The sequence below is a fragment of the Armigeres subalbatus genome, chromosome 2 (genome assembly GCF_024139115.2).
Source record: "Armigeres subalbatus isolate Guangzhou_Male chromosome 2, GZ_Asu_2, whole genome shotgun sequence".
NCBI lineage: Eukaryota > Metazoa > Arthropoda > Insecta > Diptera > Culicidae > Armigeres > Armigeres subalbatus.
In genome coordinates, this window is record NC_085140.1 from 221,589,898 (window position 1) to 221,617,372 (window position 27,475).

The 27,475-nt window shown below is 36.3% G+C and overlaps 4 protein-coding genes across 8 annotated transcripts in view; 2 read left to right on the forward strand and 2 right to left on the reverse strand.

Annotated features, from left to right (window-relative positions):
• LOC134211708 (plexin-B) overlaps positions 1-27,475 on the forward strand; it is a 177,741-nt gene that overhangs the window by 42,997 nt on the left and 107,269 nt on the right. For 2 of the 3 annotated variants that reach the window (XM_062688856.1, XM_062688857.1), the window contains exons 11-13: positions 1,561-1,741; positions 1,798-1,980; positions 2,044-2,128. In XM_062688856.1, the coding sequence (XP_062544840.1) occupies positions 1,561-1,741; positions 1,798-1,980; positions 2,044-2,128 (449 nt within the window). Of the gene's footprint in view, positions 1-1,560; positions 1,742-1,797; positions 1,981-2,043; positions 2,129-3,918; positions 4,404-27,475 lie in introns of those variants that run through there. The other variant, XM_062688855.1, reaches the window with a different exon arrangement.
• LOC134211710 (mitochondrial glutamate carrier 1-like) overlaps positions 1,927-27,475 on the forward strand; it is a 153,129-nt gene continuing 127,580 nt past the window's right edge. The window contains exons 1-2 of one of the 2 annotated variants that reach the window (XM_062688859.1): positions 1,927-1,980; positions 2,044-2,128. In XM_062688859.1, coding sequence (XP_062544843.1) covers positions 2,108-2,128 — 21 coding nt within the window. In that variant the 5' untranslated portion in view covers positions 1,927-1,980; positions 2,044-2,107. The remainder of the gene's footprint in view (positions 1,981-2,043; positions 2,129-27,475) is intronic. The other variant, XM_062688858.1, reaches the window with a different exon arrangement.
• LOC134215925 (protein-serine O-palmitoleoyltransferase porcupine) lies at positions 11,634-15,650 on the reverse strand. 2 transcript variants are annotated; one of them, XM_062695002.1, is made up of 7 exons: positions 15,388-15,646; positions 15,191-15,316; positions 14,917-15,130; positions 14,617-14,857; positions 14,449-14,555; positions 13,690-13,943; positions 11,634-12,149 (listed from the first exon to the last, which is right to left on the reverse strand). In XM_062695002.1, the coding sequence occupies exons 1-7, from the start codon at positions 15,476-15,478 to the stop codon at positions 11,713-11,715; spliced, it is 1,470 nt and encodes a 489-aa protein (XP_062550986.1). In that variant the 5' UTR covers positions 15,479-15,646; the 3' UTR covers positions 11,634-11,712. The 2 variants fall into 2 exon arrangements, with proteins under 2 accessions (XP_062550986.1, XP_062550987.1); XM_062695003.1 differs by lacking the exon at positions 13,690-13,943 and having other exon boundaries at positions 11,776-12,149; positions 15,388-15,650.
• Positions 23,848-27,475, reverse strand: part of LOC134211707 (muscle calcium channel subunit alpha-1) — a 67,703-nt gene continuing 64,075 nt past the window's right edge. The window contains exons 25-26 of the mRNA XM_062688854.1: positions 24,854-24,987; positions 23,848-24,791 (exon numbers count right to left, since the gene is read on the reverse strand). Coding sequence (XP_062544838.1) covers positions 24,579-24,791; positions 24,854-24,987 — 347 coding nt within the window. The 3' untranslated portion in view covers positions 23,848-24,578. The remainder of the gene's footprint in view (positions 24,792-24,853; positions 24,988-27,475) is intronic.

Below are 27,475 nucleotides of genomic sequence, written 5' to 3' on the forward strand. Positions count from 1 at the left end.
CAGGGCAATGCTTAGCGATTGCTTCTCAATGAAGCGTGTCGATGAATCGCTATGGCCTGTAGCTTGACGACCGGCTGGTGGACTTCGTCCACTTAGAGATCCCCTGGCCTCCTCGGAACGATATGGTGACGGGTCGTCCACTTCTGGCCAGTTGGCGATTGCCAGGAAAATTTCGTCCGTAGGGGATGAAGTGAGCGCTTCGGTGCGCGGAATTCGCTGCGGGTGGAAAATAAAAGCCAATCTGGCAAGACGGGACACATGTTGAGCACAGGCACAATTCCTTACACACTACCTTATTTTTAATTAACAAATTAACACCATGTCTGTAACTCGATTTGTGCAATTGAATAAAATGTGAAATATTCAGTTCGAAAAATGTATTGGAGGGTAACCACTTCCTTCGGTGGGGTTTGATTCCATGAAACCAATACGCTATGCAGGTGCTTTCCCTACTAAGCTACGAAGGACCTCCTTCGTCCTCCGCAGCTCAGAGTATGTTCAAATTTTTGGACATAGTAATTAATTTCCACTCCGGGTGGCTTTTTTTATATATTTTTTTATTGGAGCAGGGAAAAGCCCGGATTATACCCGGAATATAGGCAATTAACTTCGATTGTACTAAATTCGAGTAGCAATCTCTTTTCTCGCTTGTGTGGTCAGGATGGGATCTCACGACCAAACTGGTATGAAACCCTTTAGAAAATTTCCTATCAACGTGTCCTTCCTTTTTTCCGTAGATCATAGATAGATTGAGCGCAATTGCTAATAAAGCTGTGGGTGGATACCACCAGACATAACTAAATACTCATCATAATCGGTTGTCATTGCACAAAACAATACGTGTGACCCACTCAAAACAACGTCATCTACATTACATATAATACTTTCATTATATTACCAAAAATGTTAGATATCCACATTGTTCGACGAGATTACGCGTTTTATAGAAAATGCGTTTCGCATAAGAACCATAGCTGAAAAATATTATACCTTGCCATTCTCTATCAAAATGAATTTTTATCCTCAAATCGAGTGACAATAAAGTGGAACCAAATTGATCTTCTTGCAAAAACATAAAACCTGCATTAAAATGTATACGATGTTCAAAAACGGTACTGACCTATCTTACTTCGTGAACCACCTTCCCTTACCTTACCCTACACCTATCATCCTTGTATTACCTGATTTTCTCAAAATTGTACGCGATGTTCGCTTCAGGAAACGTACCGCCGCGCTTTCTGCACCTCGTGTACTTGATTCTTATGGTTTAATAGCACTGTACAAATACAGCTGACTTCATTATCTGTCTGACTTTCGTTATAAATTTTATATTTGAAAACTATTAGACAACAATTCTAATGATCAATAATTGTCATAACCTTTCCATGTAATCCAGCACTCAGTTTACCATCACTTTCAAGCATTTTCTCGATTGATGCTTGTTACGATTTAATTTTTTTTCGTGGGTTTACCAATAACAGTGAGCAGATATATCGAAAGAAATATAATTCTTTATTTTATCGAACATTACATACTAATATATGATTTTCTTATTTGCAGTTTACCACTGAGATTTTGGGTGAATTTCATAAAAAATCCAGACTTTATTTTCGATATTAACAAGTCGCCCAGTGTAGATGCCTGTCTCAGTGTCATAGCGCAAACATTTATGGATTCATGTTCCACGACTGAGTATAGACTGGGAAAGGATTCACCATCCAACAAATTACTTTTTGCTAAGGTAAGCTATTTTTTCTCTGTTTCCTATTTGCTCTTCACCAGTTACGTTATGCGCAGGACTTGCCACAGTATCGGGAGATGGTTGCAAATTTTTACACTGAAATTGCACACATGCCACAAATTAGTGATCAGGATATGTGCACTGCTATGCAGCAGCTCTCCATTCAGCAGCAGGAGGAGTTTGATGTTATAGCGGCGTTGAAAGAGCTTTACATTTACGTAACAAAATATAGGGATCAGGTAAGGGAATTTAACTGCAATGTAGAAAATTTCTTATCGACGTGTCCTTTCTTTTTCCCGTAGATCATAGATTCGCTCGATATGGATATACACGCGAAGAAGATGCATTTAATACATAAACTTGAGAATGTTGCCTGCACTTTGGAAGGTAAGTCCAACTTATATTATTAATTTATTGGGTATATATGGAGGGTACTTACATGAGAACGGTTAAAGTATTTTTATGATAACCACGCAATTGGTAACGTCGGTAGATTTTTACCATCGTTAAGAACATATTTGACGCCTAATATTTTATAATGGGTCACGCAGTGTACTGACTTGTCTTATATGGTCGGGACTTTGCTAAAAAATTACCAATTTTCTGTATAGCCGCCAGACATTCTAAATACTCACGCTCCTCTAATGTGGACGTGTACAATACACATGTGGAAGTATTGGCTTGAGAAATGGATTGCGAGTGATTCGACTATGCGTCCAATTTGGGAATCTCGAGCTCGTTCAGTAGCCTCTAGGTTGCGAAGGCCGACGGAGGTCCTTCGTAGCTTAGTTGGTTAAAGCACCAGTCTAGCGTACTGTAGGGTCATGGGTTCAAGTCCCATCGAAGGGAAAGTGGTTACCTCCAATACATTTTCCAAATCAATATCTTCCACATAACGTACATATTCACATATGAGTTTTCATAACATTGTAAATTAACGTCCAAGTCGGGTGGTTTAATCCCCGGAAATAGGCAATTAACTTTGATTGAACCAATTTTTTGTCCAAAGTTGACGATCACTAGTCCTATCGGATATTCAAACTCATAACTGTGAATATCGTATAACAAATGTACGCATCCATTTCCAAAATATGAACAAAGTATCATAAATTGGTCAGGAATATTTTGTGCGGTTTCGCAGAACCCTGACCATATGCGAAAGTTTTTGTTTAAGTCCTATTGTAGTTCACTTGTAAAGTAAAACCAGTATCAGTAAAACAAAACCAGCGCTTTGTATCATAAGGGCGTAACAACATTAATGGATTTTAGTTTTACGTCGATGTTTGCTTCCTATCAATGCAGTAAATTTCGGCAACTGCGACCCATGCCTGTTGTGCATCACCATAATTTCTATCTGTCTGTCCACCGACATAATCTTATTTGAATTAAGCCAGTCTTCCACCCTACTGATCACACATACTTTTAGACTAATTTCCAGGATACTGTCTCTAGTAACTTCTAGCACAACGTCATTTGCAAACCAATTGATTTTTACCCCAGCCGGAAACTTCGGACACAGTACTCCGTTTTCCAGAGATTGAAATTCCACAGTACCAGTCCTAAGATCAACATCCGCTGACACTTCAATCTATTTTTGACCAATATCGGTTTCATACAATAGTATTCGGTATTGGAAGTTACACTCCTGCGCAATTGGTTTGTGATCAATCAGTGTAGAGAGTCAGCTATTACGTGGCAGATGGCACTGTTGAATGCATTTTCTACCTCTATCACAATCAATGTACAATTGTACAGTATCTGATACCACGACTATTTATCCCATGCACAATTTTGGCTGTATCGGTAACGGTTAGAATGGTGTTGAATCTTCGAAAACGGAACTGGTTGTTGGTCAAGCCATCGACTCCTTCGATTTACCCCTTGCCTGTTTTGGATCAACTTCCCTAATAACATAAAGGGTGTACGGAATCAAATGGCATCACTTTCAAAGGTCGATAACATTTCGTCTCTTGGGTGTATTATAACGAAATTTTGTGTTTAGGCGAGCTTCGAGAGCATTCGAAGTCATTAGAAACATAAAATGTTTACCAATATAATTACACATCCAAAACACAATATTTATGAAATTTAATGTATCTATCTTTATTTTAAATTAGTTAGAAAATTTTAACTTTAATTAAAAATCTAAGTTTTAAAATGGATTACTGTTATTACAGGACAAAACTATTTATAATACGAGACGTTCAATGATTGCGACGTTCGCAATACGATTTGGACCGGACGGATATTGCAGCGTTTATTTAGAGATTTGATATAATTGGTTGCCATTCGCTACCATTTGGAAGTACTATTTTATCCGAATTATAGAGCATAAGCTAAAAGTCTTGTGCGATAGTAGCTTAGTATCGATTAATTTTATCGCCGAAGTTTATCCATGTGTCTATGATTAATTACGTGCCAAGCTTATTTATTTTTATTTTGTATATACCTACACTAAATTGAGACAAATATGACAGCTCTCTATGTCGAAGCCATTTTTGGACTGATTTATATGGAACTACAACACAGAGGCACTTGTAAATAAGTATTAGAATGCAACTTTCCATTCATTTTATATGTGTAATAACTGAGTCAAGCTTTGTAGTTAGGCGTTTATAAACGAGTGGCTCTAGTGAGATAATGAACGAAGCGTATAACTTAATTTAATTTAGTTTGATTTGTTGATGACAGCCCTGCTGATTTTGTTAGCATTATGTAACGAATTATCAACGGAAGTACATCAGTTCAAAAAACAATCCAGCAAATACACTGTCTCGCATAATAACGTGCCCACTTGCCGTTTTTCATACAAAATGGTCAAGTTTGCAGTTCTGACCTGAATTTTATCATGCCTGAGTTTCAAACATATTGATTCACAGAAAAAACAATATTTATTTATTTATTTATTCATTTCTTCGTCTTGAATTATAAAAAATTCCTCAGACTGCTTCTTATCTAATATTTCTTATTCTATTCTTAAAAACCAGTTTAGACACATTAAAATCAAAAACAGCACTTGCACTATTAAACGACCGAAAACAGTTTTCCAGAGGATTGTTAAAACCGTTAAAACCATATGACGTCCTGTGACGCTGAATCATAATAAAAAACGTTTTGCAATAAATATGGACTTTGCACGACATTTTTCTAAATATCAAAAACAAACAGCCTTTGCAGATTAGTCCGACGAAGCGCAAGTGTCTCCAGGCCTATAAGCTTGCAGCGGCTGGAATAGCCCGGGAGGTTTACAGGATCATTCCAGGGAAGCCGACGGAGGGCGTATCTGATGAAACATCGTTGAACCTTTTCAATCCTGATAGATTGTGTCACGTGGTATGGGGACCACACACATACTGCATACTCCAAGATACTTCGCACCGTTGAACAGTACAGTGCTTTGAGTGCATAGATGTCCGTGAAGTCCTTTGTATTTCGACGAATGAAACCCAATGCAGCAAATGCTTTCGCGGTAGCCATGCTGATGTGCTCAAACGAAGCTTGGTATCAATGGTCAACCCCAAATCGCGGATCAAATCTACACGTTCTAATTGAGTGGAACCTATCGTATACCCATTTTCGATACGTGTATTTCGACGAGAAAACGATATAGCTTTGCATTTGCTTATGTTGAGAGCCATTCCATTTTCCGAACACCACAGTTGGGAGTTCGTCTATATCGGCTTGAAGCGCACAACAATCGAGATGCGATGAGATTACTTTAAATATTTTTAGGTCGTCAGTAACTGGCCCGATTTTAGCCGACTACATAGGTCGTTTATAAACAGTACAAAGATTAAAGGTCCAAGTACACTTCCTTGCGGGACACCGGACGTAATGGCAAACGCGCGTGAACGAGAGCTATTCAATCTGACGAAGGCCTTTCTTCCACTTAAATATGAGTGCAGCCATTGCGTTATCCAGTCGGGAAAACCCAGATATTTGAATTTCTGGATAGTGAGCTCGTGGGGAACTTTGTCGAAGGCCTTAGAGAAGTCGAAATATTGTAATACTCAGTCTGCTTTCAGCTCTCGACAGAGTAACAAGTTGTTTGTTCGGTACGAACCACGCTGTCTGTTGTTTTCAGTACATTGTCTTTACCATCAAATCGATCGCTTTTGTCGTCGCGATGTGTGAGATTAAAAGCACAATAGAGTTTACTTTCCCGATTGGCAGTGAAAAGCCAAACATGAGCGAAATTGTTCATTTTGTGAAGATGTTGGAGACTGAATACGGGCTTGAGGCAAATTGAGGCTGTTTATAGAATATCGCAAGAGAAAGCCGTGTTCATCAAGTTTAAAACGGAGGAAGCAATGCTGCATGCATTGACTTCCAACTCGGAGGATCTAACTTTCCATTATGCGGATGGAAAAGACGCCGCTGTATGCATGTCTCATGCGGGGGACTACATTCAATATGTGCGGGTGCACGACCTACCCCCTGAGGTTACTGACCATGAACTAGCTGTAGTACTGGGAAAGTATGGTGAAGTGAAAAATGTTGTTCGCGAAAAATTTCCCGCTGAACTTTGCCTCGACGCGTACACTGGTGTACGTGGCGTGTATATGAATGTGAAGAAGGAAATCCCTTCATCGCTACATTTCATGAATCGGAAGGGGAACATATTTTATGAAGGAAACAAGAATAAATGTTTTCTCTGCAAAATGGACGGACACCGGATGAACATCTGTCCCAAGCGGAAACCCCGGGAACAACAAAAGAAACAACGACAGGACTTCGCAAAGCAGCAGAAAAAGCAAACTAGCAAAAACGTTACTTACGCTTCGGTAGTGGTGGAAGAGGATCCTTCGGTCTATACGGGATATGAATCGGAAAAGGAGACTGAGTTATTAATGGATGTGTCCAATCCGAATACTGAGAAATCTGAAAGAAAACGTACGAGTGAAAGTGACGGTCACAATACGGACCACTCGACGTGTGAAATGCTACAGACGCCGGGCAATAGAGAATCGGAGGAGCAGTGGATGACGCAGCGGAAGAAAAAACCCTTACATCGGGTCAAAACCCCGTCCTTTACGCTCCCTAGGAAAAACCATTATAAAATGTTTATCTAATATTATCATATTAAAAAGATTATGGCTCTGTTGAGTTGTTTTATACGACATCTGAGCCTATCAAATAAACGAAATAGAAAAAAATATTGTAATACTGCATGCAGTAAAAACTAAAATGATTTTTTCAACTAAAAATTATTTTTAAATAATTTTAGAATTACAGTTCTTAGAGCAAAGGTACATACAGAAAACTTTTGTATTGAAAAAAAAAATACATTTTTGCTAAACATATCATCAGTTTACAACCCATAAAATTCAAGAAATTAAATATTTGTTTACCCCGTGAATCAATATGGTTGGAAAAGCAGCAACAAAACTGGACACTTTTTTGTTCCATTTTTTTTAACTACCACAGTGAATCATGTCGTACGATCGAAGATGTTTGACATATCCAATGATCTCTATTAGAATAATGATCTCTATCAAAGGCTTTGTGCAAAAATTACGTAACTAACAGAACTAATACATCGAACAACAGTGGATCATGGTGAACCCAACTTTGTCTTTCGACAAACAAATGTGGATGAAGTCTGCCGCAAGCTTTTTGAGATCCATACCAACGCTACCGGATCGGACGATATCCCAATATCTTTCATCAAACTGCTCTGTCCCTTCATACTACCAGCACTCTCCCATCTTTTCAATGCGATTATTGACTCGAAGACCTTTCCATCCAACTGGAAAAAAGCAATCATCACGCCGATTCCCAAAGTCTCAAATCCTGTTCAACCTAAAGACTACTGGCCCATCAGCGTTCTCTCCGCAATCCCGATCAAGAATGCATAACAAAATTATAACAAGGGGAGTTATTTATTTCAGAAAAATAATGTTACAAAATCTATATAATAAAAATGAAATGGTCTGTGTTCGTATCCGCATAACGCGAAAACGGCTGGATGGATTTTCTCCCTTCCTTCAGCAGAAACGATCGTTAGAGTTTCCGACGGGTTTATATGATATTTCCCTATTTGAAAATCTCGAGTAAAGTTGAGAAAATCATGAAAAACTTAAATATAGATTCGTATGGAAATTTCGCATGGGTAGTTCACAACGCGCATTTTCGCCTACTATGCAGGACAACGTCTGCCGGGTCGACTAGTGTGTTATAAAATTGGCTGGTTAGTTGTTAAAATAACAAAAATTATATCAAAATTCCCTCTAGCCGTAACATAATTATATCAGAGGTTGTTACCTTCATTTCAACATTATAACAACCGTTGATATGATTATGAGGTACAAAAATCTACTTTCATGATAATTGCCTACATCACGTATAAAAATGTGGTACGCTTCAACGCCGGATTTCCATCCATAATGTAGACAATTAACTTTGTACTAGCTATTAACATCGAACATTGATTCAAGTTATACTGGAGGTGATTACCTCCGCTTTTTTCCAATATCAAAAATGTAGGCAGTTATTTTGTGTAAATATACATAACTAATGTTGTTATAATTTTGATACGAAATAAAACTGGCCGAAGACACATTTTTATCGAATTATCTAATTATAACACACGTTGTTTTAAATAACAACCATTGCTAGAATTGAGTTATAATTTTGTTATGTATTCCTGATCGGGATGTCGAAGGTACTAGAAAAAATCCTATTAGCTCAAATCACCGAACATCTCGATAATCCAATTGCTTCAATGTTAGCTAAATACCAATCTGGATACCGCAAAGGATACAGCACGACCACCGCCTTGACTAAAATTGTTCATGATATTTATGACGGTTTCGGTAGGAACCACTGCACCGTCATGGTCCTAATTGATTTCTCGCTAGCGTTTAACTGCGTTAGCCACCAGATCCTGAATACAAAACTCCGCAATGAGTTTCACTTCTCCCAAGCTGCATGTGACCTCAACGGAAACAAAAAGTTCGCCTGGCTGACGTCGTGTCTGATGAGTGTGATGTATATGATGGTACCCCGCAAGGATCTTGTTTAAGCGCATTATTGTTTAGTCTGTACATCAACAGTTTACCATCGTCCCTTAAATGCAACTACCATTTGTATGCCGATGATCTACAAGTATACAACTCAGGACCTGCAACAGACATTGACATGCTCATCCAAGCTATCAACGATGATATTCAAGAAATTGCCAATTGGGCTAGCTTTCCCCAAATCCAAAGAAAACCCAAGCAATAGTTTTCACTAAAACAGGAACTATAACTTCCTCTATCTGCCAAAGTCAAAAATCTAGGGTTGCTGCTCGACAACTTGACATGGTCTCACCAGGTGAATAATGTAGTCATGAGAACATACAACACACTCCGTACGTTTCGCCGATTCTCTCCAGTACTGTTGCTTCCAACACGTAGAAAGCTGGTGAAAGCTGCTATAGTATCCATTTTTACTTATAGTGATGTTGTGTATTACTCGGGACTCACTGTCAGCCTCAAAAATCAGTTTCACCTGTGCTATAAATCGGCTGTACGGTTTGTGTTCAACCTTCGTCGACGTGACTCTACAGCAACGGTTCGCAATTCGATTTTGGGTCATGATCTGCCTTCAAACTATCATCTACGGATCTGTTCATTTATGAGACAAGCATACTTCGGGAACCAACCAGATTACATTTCGCAACACCTGATACGAGGACAGCAAGAACGTACTCAGAACTTCATCATCCCTAGACACACATCGTCAAGTGACAAGAGCTTGCTGGTATTTGGAACCACTTGCTGGAACGGCTTGCCGCTCGAAACGAAAGAGAAACCAACGCTAACCCTTATTCAAGAACGCATTGAAGACCCTAGCATAAATTTAACAAGTTTTCTTTAGTTTTTTTTTTGCTATTCTGTACTTTTGATTCTCTGCTTTACCCGTAACTCTGTTAAACTATCAGTCTATCTAAATGTAATTATATTTTAAGACAGTTGCTTCCTTGACCCGATAAAAAGTATGTATATACTAACTGGTTATCGTTAAAAAGAAATAAACAATTACAATTAAAAAAAATCGAGATCGGATATTGCATTAAACCGGATATTGAATTTTTCATTAATACAACGCCCTGCTTAAAATGAGGATTCAACATAAAAACCCAGATTAATCCACCTAGCGGCGATGATGCCTTTCCCGTCCATCATAAAATGTATTGAAAAAACTTTTTTAGAAAGGTCAAAAAAGCACACATCTTATGTTTTCTATCTTTTTACATGTTTTTTGCATTAATAAATACGCAATCATTTTTTTTGAATCCTTAGGTAAAAATAATGATTTTTCAATAATTCCGAAATGCAACGTCCGATCTGGCCAATTTTTAATAGCAAACAATGGGACTGCATTGCACGTCGAATTCAACTGCGAGTAAATCGGGTAATGCTAAGTTCCAGAAAGTGTGTCTACAAAAATTGTACACATACACACATACAGACGTTACCTCAGTTCGTCGAACTGAGTCGATCGGCATATAACATATGCGGCATATGCGTATGTTACGGCATATGTAACGGCATATGCGTAGTTCGACTTTCAGGGGCATTCTCGAGTCCCTTTTGACACGATTGGTATGATTTTCACGAAGTCCGTTCAGCTATTTGGTTTCGCCGACGACATTGATATTATGGCACGTAACTTTGAGAAGATCGAGGAAGTCTACATCTACATACTAGTCATCAACACGTCGAAGGCGATTTACATGATGAGAAAAGGCTCAAGAGAGGACAATGTAAGCCACTCATCACGAGTTTGTGGTGGTGAGGAAATCGAGGTGGTCGAAGAATTCGTATACTTGGGCTCACTGGTGACCTCCGATAACGATACCAGCAGAGAAATTCGGAGACGCATCATGGCAGGAAATCGTACGTACTTTGGATTCCGCAAAACGCTCCGATAGAATAAAGTTCGCCGCCGTACCAAGCTAACTATCTACAAAACGCTTATTAGACCGGTTGTTCTCTACGGACATGAGACCTGGACGGTGCTCGTGGAAGACCAATGCGCACTTGGAGCTTTCGAAAGGAAAGTCCTGCGTACCATCTATGGGTGGGGCGCAGATGGCGGACGGTGCATAGTCGCTTAACCTTCGGGGACTCGCGCCGTTGTAAAAAGTACAACACCTTCGAAAAAAGCACGCTTCTCCTTCCTAACAGAAGCGGGACTGCGTGAGCGGTCCAGGACCAAGCGAGTCCCGGAAGGTTAAGGTTGACACGGACGCACTTATATGGTCGTGTTCAGAGCCGATCGCGCAATAGGGAAAATCTCAACCGATCCTAGTACTCACCAGGAAAATTGGTGGGCGAGTTTTGAACGTTTTTGGAGGACTGTTAGTTTTTTACCGGGACAGAGGTGGCCGTACTGTTAGCCCACTCGCTATTTCAAAGTCAAACCGGTGTCACCCTTCCGGTGAGTAGAGCAGCACGACCGTCAGCCCAATGTCGTCGTTTCCAATCCACTATCCAGATTCTGTCCGTTGTCGTAAGCCGTGACCAGTATATCGTAATTAGGGCCTTACTGATATCGATCCTAATATGCCGGTTGGCACTCCAAATGATGGGCTGAAGTTCTTTGGAAGCGGGTCGGGTCGCTTGTACAGAGTTGCTTATAGACCTGTGGTTTTTGTAGAGATTCACTGTCAAACCTTCGCCACGTCCCCTAGACAGATTTCGCTTGGGCTGGGCCGTCTTCATTAAAATACAATGTTAGGGTGAGTTGTGCGGAAACCCAACATAATCGCACAAAAATTGATGTTGAGTGCGGCGCCGTAATCAACTCATTAATTGATATGATACTATGGAGGTAAAACTTAACAGCAAACCCGATCGAAACAGTAGGTATACGTTCTACTAGTAAAAAATAAAAATATATATTTCGTTTATTCAGATATATTTAGTTTCTCTCTATTTTTATCACAAAGTTTAATACTGACAGTGAAGTTATCATTTTTATCAAATAAGCCAGTTAAAAAAGTATCCTAACAGCAGTAGCCAATGTGACATATAGTCAAGCCTATTCCATTTATCTAACGTATGGTTAAATGAATAACCTTCTGTTTGCAATTGAGAGTTTGAATCAAAGATAGCTCCTAAATATGTGAGGTTTATGACACATAGTAAAGTAAATATTGAATTAATAAAAATTGTCAAGACTTTTTTATGCCCTAATTGGTGCTTCGTACATGGTATCAAACATTTGTTCACTGAAACGCAGGATGAAAATATATGTGCGAGTTTGTTTCTTATGTTGTACTCCACATAGCTCCACACACCTATTGTCAGCAGAGTGGCCCACAGTTGGAAATTTAATCCATGAAGTAACGATGACGTCACATATGTTAGGAAAACAGCGGCGAATGTCCCATGCGGTTTTATGGCTCGAAAGATATCTGCAAAACAAAGTTTTATTTGAAAATCATTCCGGGGATAATATGAAAGCATTAGGTTAATCACGGCCGTGAATGACATTTAGTCGAATAACCTTTGGTCGATTAACATTTCGTCAAAAGGACTGTTAGTATCAGGGACATTAGGTAGAAAGAAAATAGTAGTAGAGAAAATCGCGAGAAAAATGATCGAAAGGGCATTCTATCAATATTTGACGGTTTGTCAATAATTGACTAATGTAGCATTCATAAGAGTTTATTCATCGAATAAATATTATCTTATTTAACAAAAGATATTTCACACATGGGGCCTTTCTTAGCCGTGCGGTAAGATGCGCGGCTACAAAGCAAGAACATGCTGAAGATGGCTGGGTTCAATTCCCGGTCCGGTCTTGGCAATTTTCGGGTTGGAAAATTTCTCGACTTAGGCTCATGGCATATACAAATGCAAACATGGTAACTTGAACAAAAATTAACGCAATCAATCTACACTCGATTTTCGATTGTTACAAAATATGTGATCATGGGCAGTATGGCTAGTAGAAAACTGTAATATCACAACTCCACCAACCATAATTCTTTTTTTTTTTAACTTAACTTTCCATGACTATTTTCAAATATTTCAATAGAAGGAAATCACTTTAAAACGAAAACGGTAGAACAAAAGTTATTTGGCTTAACCGAAATTAGTAAAAAACGAAATAAAAAGTTTTTGATTGTAAATCAATAGTAACTTCATTGTTTTCAATAGTTTTACTATTTGGACATAAAATTGATTATATAAGCAGTCCAATAAAACCATGAAAATATGCCAAAACTGACTTTATCTTGTTGAGAAATTTAGTGAAAGTTGGGAGCTCTTCAATTATATGATGCTCTACAGCTACCATGGGAAGGAAAAGATTAATAAAAAACTGAAATGAACATAATTCATATACCAATCTATCAAACCGATGAAATTTCATTCGACGACATTCAAAAAATCTTATACTACTAATTTTGTTTATTTTTGTGTGTAACACTCCAACGCGAATTCGAAAAATTATGTCGAAACAAATATTATCGTTGACAAGATTTTAACGAAATTACGATAGGGATAAATGGATTTACGTGAAATTTTTTTTATTCTTTATTTAGGTTTTTTTTTAATTTGTAATATTAAGTTAAACATCAATTTATGTGAGCTTGTAAGATTTGAATGTCTTGAATTTGTTGGTTGATTATGTCTGCAACTCCCATCTAAGATTTGTTCAGGCTGAAAAGCTCATACATCCCAATGGAAAAGCTCAGACAGTGCATGGGAATCACTGTCAGAGACTGGCAAAAGCAAAGGCAATGATTGGCATATTTATTATTCGGCTAATATTCAAATCAGCAAATTCAATAACTGCTGCTATGTGATCTGATAATACAATTTATTTGCCATTGATTAGTTTGGTTTTTTTTTTAATGTAGGTTGACTGGAATTTGACGACATTTCATTAGTCTTATCTCATAAAAAAATAGTGACAAGAAATATGATTGTAATTGGGAAAATACTTACATTGTTTTAGGAAATTATGCATTGGAAAATTCCACGCAACTACGACATGTACAAGTGACCTTGGAAATTCTATTCTCCACGGCCGTACGACTGTATATCCAATATATTGTGCTTGTTTGTTAGGCAATGGTTTTGCCAATGTATCATCTATGGTGCCTGCGAATCCTGCAGATACCATTGTTGTTTGTGACAAAAACGATACAAAATAGTGACTCATCCGGAATGATAACGCAGCGCCATAAGCGACTATCCATCTTTAAAAAATATTAAAATATATTTATTTTCAAGTAAAGTATATTTATTGCTCAGCAGTTCTAAAATATTGATAAATTGATGAGAATTAATTTATCAATGATAGGCTTATTATACTGCCGTGAATCGCAGATCTGTCCCATCTTTGCTGGGTTTCCTATTCATATGGGACAAATATGCGATTCACGGCAGTATAGCCTCGTATGGTGAATGTATGTACGTACACCCAACCAGCCAGATTTTCTTACAATTCTGTTTAAGAACCCTGCAATAACTGTATAAAATGTTTGCATGAATTGCTAAATATTATGTAATAATATTAATATATTATAAAATATTGTGTATAAAACTTTAAGAAATGTGCCTATGTAACTGTAGAAGAGTACAATATGTGTAATAAATAAATTTTATAAATGCTTTTATTTCTTATAGAATTTTAGGCTTTGCTGACTGGGTGTAGTATTATTAGCAATATTTATACTTTTTTCCTACATTATCAATACTTACTTCCATAAATGCTCAGTGCTAAACATGCTATCACCACAGTTGGAAACCAATAAGCATAAAACAGACAGTGCAAGGTTCAGTACTATCTGGATAAAGTATTTGAGATTCTGAAAGAATAGAAAACATATTTGATTACAGAGAAAATAAGTCCAAACCATCCAATCACACCAATTTAAGCCTAGCCTTAGATCTGGTTATATTATTCAGGTACTCATTAAATGATATCCATGGTCCGAAAATACAGTTTGCTGGACAACAGATATAGCCAAGATAGGAGATTATAGAAATCCTGTCCCTCAGTGATCTATCAGCTTTTGTATCCATGGCGAGAGAGATAGATTTCATCACTGCAATCATCAAGACACCTCGTATATGGTGCCAAATTTTGGGATCTCTTTCCAAGAGCTCGCTAAAATAGGCAACAGTTATTTTAATTATTTTCCAAATATTTGTTTTTGTACTACTTACCATATAATTAAGTAAAGTATTGAATAAATGCTTATCAGTAAATCAAACCTTATACGCTTTTGGTCAATAAATGAAAGTTTGATCAGTAAATATACAGATATAAAAAACTGTCCTAGATATAAATGACCATGGTCTAGCGTGTTGTATATTAAAAATAAGCCACAGCCAAAACTGAGAGAATGTGTTATATTATAAAGTGATGGTAAGTAACGTGCTGAAATGATGGTAAGTATAAAACATTGATATAATTATATGTTGAACTATGCGACGATACCTTGAAGTTTGTTGCCGATACACAGAAAAATATTCATTGCCACAAACGGTGCAATATAATTTATTATCTGGAAGCACGAAGGAATAATACAGCTTTTATACACATCTCTCCAATCGGCTGTTTTATCTAAAGGTGAAAAATGTATTCAAATTAAATATGTTGTTCTAAACTATGGTTGCTGATTGATAGAAACCTACAGTTACGAATAAACCAATCACTTTTGTCATCATATGTGTCATAAAAACCTTCGTTTTCGTCGTCGTATACATCGTAGAAATATTCAGACATTTTTATAGTTTTTCATCTATAAATTATGATGCTGTGAACATCGTTCTTCCAATCACAATATAAATATACAATGACTCCTGTCATTACAGGCAGCCGGCATTTGTAGGTAAATAAACTAAAAATGACGTGTTTACCTGTGTTTACAGTTGGGCGATATTATTGTCGGCTGCACGGAACCGCAAATGTTCCCGAATTAATGATTAGGGTATCCAATCATGGTTTGAACTAGTGAAAAGCGTATCATGGTTTGAACCATTTTGAAATCAGTAGAAATTACCATCTCATTGGCAGGAAATGAACCTAAAACAGTATGAATGGCATATTTAGGTATACCGGAAGTGATAGAGTTTAATTAAACATTCGTACATATTGTTTAAGTAATAAAATGGAGCGATTTACAAACGTCCTGAATTTGCGCTAAATCCCCCCCACCAGTGGCATAATTTCAAAAAACTCGTAAAGGACGCATTTTTTGACACAGGAGTGAGATCAATATATCAAAAGAACGCTATTTTCATCTGTAATCGATTGGCATCATCATACAATTGAGAAACAGTTTTAAATAGTTAAAATAGTAACATTTATACAAGGTAAAAACTGATCATGGTTTGAACTAAATTCGTACCATGGTTTGAACTTGTAAATGCAGTCATGTTCTGCTGCTGTCCGCTAGGAGCGCTGCATGCTGGAGCATTTTGTTTACATTTCCAATATGAAAAATCGCAATTTTCATATCGATAATTTAGACGATTTTCACACGTTTCAAGTTGCTAATCCAATGCGAGAAAATGAATAGTAAAGCAAATTTGCTTTTCTATAGATTTCCTCAGCGTTTCATGCATGTGATTAGTATTATATTTAGGAGCTGCTGCAGTAGTTCAAACCATGGTACGAATTTAGTTCAAACCATGAACAGTGTAGTTCAAACCATGGTACGAATCAAAGTTATGTAATTATTAAGTGTTTTCAATGAAACTAAGCATAAATATGTGCACCCAGGATGTTTTTAGAAAGATAATGAACTAAGCTTCCATATAAACTAGAAATTGCAGTTGTAACATGTCCCTTTAATGAAATAAATTAACTTTGTTTTGACGGCTCATCTGAAACCCGCCATTTGGTTCAAACCATGATTGGATACCCTACTGATTCCATACCCCACCGCAGCCAGCATCCGGCACTAACCTATATGTGCAGTATGAAGATAACCGCCAGAAATTTGTATGACGAAAAACATCTATTGCGGGATTTCTAAAAAATAAGAACTTATAGCTCGAAAAAAATTTGCTCCCAGCGGATCAATCAAGGTAACTCATTTTGCACTCACCGCATCAAAACAACGGCGACACTGTATACGCATATTTCTATTCGTGTGTGTTTGCCAGAACATGTCTACGTTGGCGCGATCTGCTCATTTCATAACGGCAGTTTTTGCTTTTTGATTGGTCCGTTATGAAGCTGAAGGGTAGCTGCTGCACCTACTCTTTTGCTATACTGATTACAAAATACTTTTATCCTTAATTTAGTTGTTCACTGAGGAATGATTTTCAATCAAACGCCTTATGAACGCCACAAGGAATCGGTATGAATTTCAATATGTTGCCTTATGAATGATGATTTTCATTTAAAAAAAAAGCAAAGTGCGGCAGACTGTCGAACCATGGACGTCGGGGTCGGGAGGCCGGTATGTAGACCACACGCCCATCGATGCTTGAATACTTGGGAATTGTTTCAACAACAAGAAGCAGTATTTGACACAACTTTATAGTTTCATTAGACTGCTAATATAATCAATTTTGTGTAAAAATAGTGAAACTATGTAAACTATGCTATGCTAAATAGTGAAACTATTGAAAACAATCGACACATTCCGGCGTGACATCTCGGATCGAAGATATATAAACACGGAATATGTGTAGGAAAAATGGCTTCCTGGGATGAAATTTGCTGCGTGACGTTACAACGAGCGTGAATTCGTGATTTTGTGCCTCGACTTAAATATGGTTAATTCTCTGCTCTGGTCGTTATTTTACTCCAAAAATAATGAACACACTTCAAATATATGAGGATAATGGATGATATGGGGTAATAAGCCTAAAATACGGACTAATTTTGTTTTATTCGACATGATCATTTCGTGACGTTACAACGCGAGGTGTTCTAAAAACAGGGTTTTCAAAGCGTTGTAGCGTCACGAAAAAGTATACCTACACGTAAAAAAATAAGCCTATATGTTTTGGAAAAAAAAAACAATCGAAAATACATATACACTTCATTATGCCACCTAATGAATGATCCCATATCAAAAATCTAATAACATTCATAAGTTAATAAAAAGTATAAGTTTCCGAATGTATGTGACTAATGCGATGTATAAGTTTTTTCTTATACATGTCATTAAGCGTCTGCTTTGGCAAAAAAGTATTAGAAATATTAATAATAAATAACATTAAATTTTTTTACGTGTCCCACTTAAAAATCAATTTTAACATGAGTTTTCAATCCGTAGTACACTGGATTTTGTTTTTACACGATTTACATTTTCTCAAATTTCCACTCATCCAAAATGTTTAACGCATATTAATTATCATGTGATTTTTCTTCGATTTATTCTGGATTTATTCTGGATTTTTTGAAACATGTTGCGAAGAGTTTGGTGGTAAATTGAAATCACACGATCAAAAATACGAGCGAAAAAAAATTGATCAATGGCACGGAGCCTTAATTACAATGCCCAATTTTGCAAACTGGTATTTTGGCTTCTTTGTAAGATTTAACCGAGTAGAAACAAAAAGCTGATCGTTCGAGCATAATGCACAATGTTTGGTCTTATGTCAAAATTGTGGCATAACTCAAATTGAAAATTTTATGAAAAAATGCATTTGAAATCTAATGATAAATTTTATTATAATAATAGAATCAAGTGTGTACAGTTAGACTTCATATTCCGAACGCTCGCTATGATGCTTGGGTTTTCAAACGCCAAACTGCTTGAAAGTAACTGCAATAGCGAAACTAGTTCTGATTGTCTATTCCACGTAAAAGACACTTCAAGAAATCTAACATTAGTTATCTGATAAGTTTATATTGTTTATCGACGCCATCGTTAAAGATTTTTTTAGGTTTGTCACATTTCATTTGTTATCAGACGCATGAACGCACATACCCAAGTAACCATTAGCACTATATTACGCCAAACCGCCATATAGGGCCAATAAACGACTAAAACTTATAAGCATTAAAGTAGCACTATATGGCCGATTTGGCGAAATATACGGCTTATTGATTACTTGGGTAGTCCCTCTTTTTCATAGTCATAGTCATGCGGTTTGAGGTTTCTGAGCCCCGGAAGGCAATGGATACAACCGCAACGGCTTACTAACGTCCTGACTTCTACACTAAGAAATTTCACATTGATGGTTGCATAGTACTGTTCCTAACTAAACTGGTACCTTTGCACCGCAGCGGGCAGTATTTCTTTCGGCAGAACAAATTTCAAAAACCTGTCTGAGGTCTAGTTGATCATGTATGTTCGTGTGCGCGATATTTTAGAAAATATATTTCGACACAGCGAGACCGAATGAGCTCATTGAGATTTGAGAATAGACCTTTTTGAGTGTTTTTTTCATAAATATAAGTTGATCAATAAATAGACCTAAATCAGATGAATTACGACAGTTTATTTATTGATTAGTTTCCTTAATATTTTTTAGTATATGTATATCGAAGTAGACGGAAATACTACTTCACCCTATGTCACATTGGTTGAAAATTTGCTTTCTGTATTTATATGATATGTATTGATATGTCCAATCTCTAGCTGAACACAAATTGAGACAATTTGTCCGGATATCTTACAAGCTCCGTAGGATTTATGATGAATATGTTTCCGTGACGTTACAACGCAAACTTCACCTAGGTGAAACTCAGGCTATTTACCACCGATTTTATGTCTATTACCACCAAAACAAAGCTTTTTTCGAGTACAAAGAGCATACGAAATTTTAATTCGAGACTTATATGCACTTCTTCTTATTTTATTCTAAACTATTATCATACCAAATATTTTATTTGATGATTTAGATATTGGAAAATATGGGAAACACATAGATAATGTAAAAAAATGAGTTTGAAAAATTGGTGCTCCGGTGGACTTGTCCGAAGAATGTGTCAAGTAACTATTCATTAACAATCAAAAACTTTTTTTCGTTTTCCACTAATTTTAGCTATGCCGGAGAACTTTTGTTCTAGCATTTTTATCATAGGTAATTCCTTCCTATTGAAATCTTGGAAAAAAAAGTCGTGGGAAAGAGAGGGTTAACATGGTCAAAACGTTAACAGAACGAATTGCAATGTTCACAAGAGTTGTAGAGCACACCAAAAGCTTTCGTTTAGAGGCTGTTGCGATGATTTTTCGCGTTTATATCTCTTGTTAGATTTTTTTTTTCAAAATTGAAAATAGCCCAAAAACACTAAATTGACTTAAATCACCTCGAAATTTTAACCGAATTTTAAATTTTAAATTTTAAATTAACTGAAAATTTGACAGGACGCCTATTGTAGCATAAGAATTGTTATTCTGGGATAGGTCTACTCTACATTCCAACTGGAACTAGGCCTGCTTTTCAACTTAGTGTTCTATTTACATTTCCACGGTAATTAATTGAAAACTTTCTATGTCCGCCATTGCATTAGTATGTATATTTGTGTTGCATGTACAATGGATACACTATGCCTAGGGAGTCAAGAATGTTCCCACCCGAAAACATCCTGGACCGGACTGAGAATCGAACTCGCTATCTCCGGATTGGCAATCCTACGCCTTTGCACGCCCGGCTTAGCTGGAGACCCAACTTTAAATGATACATAATCTAAATCTATGTTATTTTTCCATTTAGACACTAGCTTTGTTACATTAATCACTTCAGAATTTGGAGAGCCAATCGCACGAGAAACCAACAGTTGTATGTCACGTACTGTGGCACTGTTATCGATGTTCGTAAGCAATAGAGAAAAATTGTTTTCTTCTTCTGCACATTGTCTTCCATCATCGTTCGTTACAGCATCTCTAATCGTTGAACATGCAAATACAGCTTCATTGATCTTACCAACAGTAGTCACGAGATCGGCTACAGTGCTTTTCATCTCATTTAATTCATTCTCGATAGATCTGAAAGGCGCTACGCCAGTGGTAATATCAGATATATTGCCGTTGCTCAAGCATTGGAAAGCAGCGTTGCAGCAATCACACATCCAGACAACATTTTGTGATAGAGATTTTAGTATATTCCACAGTACTGCCGCTAACCGCAAGTCGAGCACATCTGTATATGGGCCTCCATATACAGATGTGCTCGACTTGCGGTTAGCGGCATTGTAAATCTCCGAGCCCAACACAATTACAATGAAACAATCCACCGCAGCCTTCTTTGCATGCAATACAAAAAATATCGTTTGCTTTGACACTTAGAGAGCACTTGCGGCATATTCTATTAAACTCCATTATTGATGGCGAGAATGGCTACCTCAAAATATTTCACAAATAATACGATGATTTGTCTTCAAATTTACGCGAATTATCTGAAGCAGAAGAATTATTTTACGCAATGCTTAAACTTGGTAATTATATACTCGAAGGAAGAGCAGCAACAACGGGCGTGCAGTGATATCAACTTCCACTATATTCACTTTGTATCAACAGATACGTATTTCGTTTTCAGGTAGAAAACGGAATTAGAGCGAAAGAGCAAAATTCCACTATTGGGCATTTTACCCTATTTCACCTCACAGCTAAATATTAACTTACCTTACTAGAAATATTAACAGGCTTGGGCTGAAACAAACTGACACCAGGGTAGGTGGAGGAGACGTTACAGCAAGAGCGTTGAATAGTTTCTTTATATCACACTTTGTTCCTGCGAAGACACTGTTGAACCGCATGCCACTTTCTCCTTCCGCGGTATCCCGAACGATGATATTCTGTCGAGATTTGTAATATCCTCCTGTGATGCTGTTGGGGTAGACATCTTTCTATTAAATACCTTGAAATGATCTTTATGTGTAATACTATCATATATTACTGATATTTTTACCTGCTGCATTACAAATTCTGAATTCCCCATGGATTGGAAAATTACGAAAATCATTCTAATTGGCAAAATAACGCGTAAGCATTTTTTTTTTGGATTTTTCATCCCCCTCCCCACATGTCAGATTTTTCCCATTATGCCCCATTATGCCCCTTCAGTCAGGGTATGGGAAAACATGTAGTACAGTAACTACCTCCCCCCCCCTTAAGATAGAAAATTACATTAGAGAAGCTTTAGATAACAAAATGATATCTGGTATGGTTTTGTTGGACTTTAGGTATGCTTTCGATTCAATTGAACATCGTTTACTTTGTAACAACCTAAAGCAAAGCTTCCAGATGGACACGTTTTCGGTAAATTTAATACGATTCTACTAATCTGATCAGAAGCAATATGTAGAATTTAACAACGTGTAGTCAGGTAGAATCTCCCCTCCATGCGACGTACCACAAGGATCTATACTAGGTCCATTTCTCATTTCAATGTATATCAATGACTGTAACAGGCCTGGTAGCGAGTCACTTTTTAGTGACTTGGTCACTATTTTGAGTCTAGTCACTAGAAAGTCACTATTTGCATCCAAAAGTCACTAAAGTCACTATTTTTCGGAAAATGGTCACTAAAGTCACTATTTTCGCATTGCCTATAAAAAAGTTTAAAATAAAAATTTGTACCTACTATTATTATCAGGCAAATCAAATGCAAATCTGGTAGCAATATATTAATTTTGGAAAATATGCAACAAAGAAGTTCCAAGTGTGTTGTGAAAATCGTGGGGAACAATTGGAACAAATGGAACAGTTCCCTTATATTCAAAAGTTTTTTTTAACTCGATATTTTTTGGCCACCCATTTTTTTTAATTAACGTTAATACTAAAGTCTGTCATTTAGAAACTATAGTTAACCTTCTGGGACTCGCGCCGTTGTAAAAAGTACAACACCTTCGAAAAAAGCTCGCTTGTCACTCACAAGACGGTCGGGACTGCATGAGCGATCTAGGACAATGCGAGTCCCGGAAGGTTAATTAAAATTTATGGATTTCTAATAAAAGACCATGGTTTTATTGGATTTCATTTTTTTTTCTCAGAAAGCCACGTCGTTTCCAAAATCTCAAAAACTTAATTTAAATTTGTTATTAATTCATACTTTAATAACGGGCAAATCGTATTTTTTAAATTTCCTAGTTATTTTAATTACTTTATATTTTTTAAACAAATTTTCCCATCAAAGATTTATAAGCTTTGTGAGTGCAAATAGTTCACCATCTAGGAATCAACTATTTTATAACATTGTTTGGCGGTTGTTGTAATTATCAACATAATTTTGTGACACAACTTGTAACTCACTACTGTTCCCGTGACGCTGGGCATATACCTTCTCGTGGTGTGTAACTTAATATGAGGTACCCATTGTCACATTCTTAGCTTCTGGCTGATCCAACGAATACCATCCCCAATATCCAACACCGTGGTACTTATGAGAGTGTCACTGGTCTCTTGCTTGTTTTTGTCTTTCCTTATTTTCTGATAGCATTTTAGATTTAGTATTTAAAAAATAAAACACTAGTTTGCAATCTACGAATTATACCGTAACAATGCTATGGCAACTTATAGCTGTAGTCACTATTTGGTCACTTTTTCTGCAATTGAAAGTTACTATTTGGTCACTTTTTCGTCATCGTTGGTCACTAAAGTCACTATTTTGAACGGCATTCATCGCTACCAGCCCTGCTGTAACTTTGATATCCACAGCATTCTAAATTGGTGTAGCCAAAATGGGTTGATTCTAAATGCTGATAAGAACCCAATCGATCATCTTTAGAACAAAACGTACTAATGTACAAAATGCACCATTTATAATTGTTGGAAATAATTTCATTGAATACACAAATCTTGGAATAATTATGCATTGTAACTTAAACTGGGTAGTTCAAATCAATTCTTTATGTAGCAAAATATATAGCATTATTTATTCTCTTGCCATAAACTAATAAAAGCTAACATAACAATAAAGTTAATTGAAAAGTGATTTCTTGTAAAAGTCTGGGTGTGAGTCCACAGGGTAAGCCCACAGTGCCGGGCAAAATTTCAGAATGATTACAGCTTTTATTAAAAATTGTAATGAGACCATTCATGCGAATAAGGGCAGTACATAAGTTGTCTGGACTTTAGCATCAGTGATTGATTAGAACGTGCAAAAATGTGAATGGGGCAACATTCATTATTATTTCCGTTGTAAAGAAATTTTCGGATATATTTATAGATATTGAAAAATAAAGAATATGGAAAACAAATTGGCTCTTTTATCTACATCAAAACCGTTGACAATAAAATAATCCTATGAAATATACAGCATAATTACCGTACATATGTTTCAGTTTAGGCGTTTGTTACAATCTTCGAATTGAGAATGTTGAAAAAAAAATGGAAGATGTTTCGCCGAGATTCCGATATTTACAAGAGATGTACCGTGAGAATTACATTACGGAAACAAATTAGGTGTGATTTTTTTCTAGTGGGTTTTTGCTTGTTAACAATGTCGCTGAAATGAAGATTCGATTGGATTGAAACAATTACGCAAATGGATCGATTATTTCATTCTTCAACATATAAAATAAAAATAATAATAATGGATTTATCTTATACTACATAATAATTGTTGATTCGAATGAATATAAACAAAAGTGTAATAAACTTATGTTTCGCGTAATATCCTATGTCGTTTTCGCAGTTTATTTGTATTTTTTCGGATGGGAATTTCATTCATAAAAATCTGTATAGAGCAATAACAACGAAAATAAAGGACATTTGAATCAATCATTTGTCACATGTTACACTAAATTTGATTGTACGTGTACAGTATAAGGGTCCGTTGTCAATAAAACTAACATTTTATAGAACAAAAATCCTATAGTCAACTGACCTAAATCCGATGAATAACATTGCACAAGCAGAAACAAAAAAGAAACTAATATTCAATTTAACTTATGTAATGACTTTTACTATATTCTGCTATAAAATTTGGTTGTCATTTTTCCGTTTTTGTTTTGGCTGAACATTTTTTGGCTGGTTGCTATTTCTGTTAAACCGTTCTTGAAGCATCAGTTCATGTGCTGCTAAATCCATTTCCTCCTGCGTCATATCTAATGCTTCTTGCATTTCCATTTGAGCACAATGCACAAACTCTGGATCACAGTATTTACCTAATCCTTGCTCTAAGAGTACCTATAAAAATAATACAAAAACGTCAATGATTAATAAAACAATCACGGATTGTTCATATTTACTCGTCCAACGAGGCTCTCTGCTGATCCGATCACTTCTATTGATTTATTTCTTTTGTCTTGTGGACTACTTGGCGTGGAGTGTATCACTCTGGATGGTATGAAGTTTCCTCTGCCAATGTTACCGCCATTTGCTGCTGTGGTGAGAAAAACATACATAAACATGACGTGAAGTCCCTTTTTTTCAAAATTTTCCTTTGCTTAATATTGAAACATAAATGTATGACATATGCACATAACAATACATTTGTTCGAACTGAAGCAATAAACCAATAGTTATACAGCAACATAAATAAGTATATATTTTTTAACCCTAATAGGACCATAGGCTTTATAACATGTTTATATCATAACACAGAAATTGTAAAGCTAATTGGCTTCCGCATCATTCAATAATGGTGGAAAGTTATGTTTTCACATCAATATTGAATTAAATACGGGATTCTTTATTCAATTCGAAAACAGCGAATACTACTTATCAACTGTTAGCAAACACCACAGATAAACAGACGTGCTATAGAATAATACAAATAATTTATTTTATTACCTTCAGCTTGTTCAGATTACGAGCTTTCTCACTATACAGTGACCGGCATAATAAAAAGCCCACTAGCCGTTTTTCACACAAAATGGTCAACTTTGGAGATCTAGATCTCGATTGCGTGTGAACCAATTTTGCTGAAAATTTGACTAGAGCTCAGATATAACTTGAATTTTATCACATCTGAGTTTCGACCCTATTGATTCATAGGGTAAAAAGTTGTTGCGGTAATACCAAAGTGAATTTTTCGGCTTTTTATTATGCAGGTCACTGTATATCATATTAATTGAACATAAGATGTGTAAACTTTGACATCAAGATATTCTTTATCAAGGGATAAAGCTTGTAGTCTGAATAGGCTATTAGACATCAGGCGAATGTAGTATCCATATTACACCACATACGAACAAAAGCAAACCCGAGCAGAAGGAAACAACTCAATAATGCCTAATTCTGTCATTGATACCCTCACTGTTTGAACTTGGTGTGCATAAACCATACTCTGTTTTTACAATACCAAATGCATGACAATTGAATATTCGATTGTTATTAAATTATTGGAATATGATATGGTATTTTGCATAAATATTTTTGATATTTTACCTTTTATGCACAGGTGCATGCAAACTACTGTTATCGAGATCGTTGCTTCTGTTCGAAAGCAAGCTGCTAATATCTATTTCACCCTGAGAAGAAATCCAACTTTGCAAAACAGAACTATGGAAAACTTTTGGTTGTTTTGATCTGTCATTGTTTGCAATCATCGTAACAATACAATATGAATAACACAAACAAACAAATCTCGCACCATTTTTTGTTTTGATAAAGAATCTGTGTACATTTGGTTGCACATATTCCAATGCTAATCATTTCCTTCACCCCTCATATACTTATCATATGTTAAAACATGTCGGCACAAAAGGGCAATTTCATCATTTTCATAATATGCAATTGTATAAAATCTAAAAAAAAACAAAAAAAGTCCAAAGTCCAGATAAGGTGTGTTTTTCGCTACCGAAAAGCAGCAAAGCACATAAATTAATGTAAAAATGTTAATCAATAACAAGAGGAAGACCTATCTCCGTGAATTGCTATTTTAGACCTTTTGTCCTTTTTTCGCACTCATTTAGTTAGGCAAAAAGATTGATATAGACAAACCGTTGTTGAAATTCGAACCCTCGTAACTTTGCCTAAAATAATCAAATTTTGACCAGGACCATCGCACTCAAGAACAACTCTTCTATTTTTTCATTCTTTATTATAGAGGTTTTCTGCCCATAACTGATTCACCTCTGGAGAACTCTTTTAGTATTCTGTCATTATCCTAAATTTCATTTCGGGCGCCGGAGATGTTCCGAGGGTATGCTAAACATTTCAACATTGCATGTTTAAAGGTTAATTTTCTCTAATGATTGGGTCTCAGAAAAAAAAATGCAAAAAAGCTGTTGCTGATGCGTTTTAAAAATGGTTATAGGGGAACGGTTCGAAAAAGCTTCGCGCTAAAATGCCACTATACAGGTTTTGAATTTTGCTTCAATCATGAGTTATAGACCAGCTACCTAATGATAGAACCAGAATTACTTAATGTACGAAACCATCCTTGTTTGGGTGTAGAGTTTCATATGAAGCTTACCGTAAGTTCCGCGTTTGACGGCCCTCAATTTACTCTAATCTTATAAATCATTATATCGTGGGTCAACAATGAAAAAGTTTGTCCAATATCCTATATTTGGACAACGAACAGATACGTACATATTCACAAACACACATGCATTTTTATTATCTCGAAGAAAATTTTGAGGAGTTTTCCAGCTAAACTAGCAAATCACTAATTCGCTTTACATCAAATTACTTTTTTTCAAAAAATGAATTTGAACTTCGTGTATTTAAAAAAAAATGTTCAAGTTGGCGCTTCGGCCGTTTGTGTGTGATATTGTTGGTCATAGGATTGAGTTTTCGTACCGCTGTTGGTGGAACATGGTAGATGCTTGACTAAACGAGAGGTGGAGTTAATGTTGGTCAAACAAATTTAACAATTTCACGACTTTATATTCATGGTTATGTGAACGGATTGATTTACGTGT

Bases quoted from the DNA above. Each gene is read 5' to 3' on its own strand.
- LOC134215925 (XM_062695002.1), bottom strand. From the start codon at position 15,478: ATGTCTGAATATTTCTACGATGTATACGACGACGAAAACGAAGGTTTT. The intron at 15,131-15,190 runs GTATCGTCGCAT...CCATCATTTCAG, and splicing joins TATCGGCAACAAACTTCAAG to CACGTTACTTACCATCACTT. The intron at 13,944-14,448 runs GTAAGTATTGAT...TATTTTTTAAAG, and splicing joins AGCACTGAGCATTTATGGAA to ATGGATAGTCGCTTATGGCG.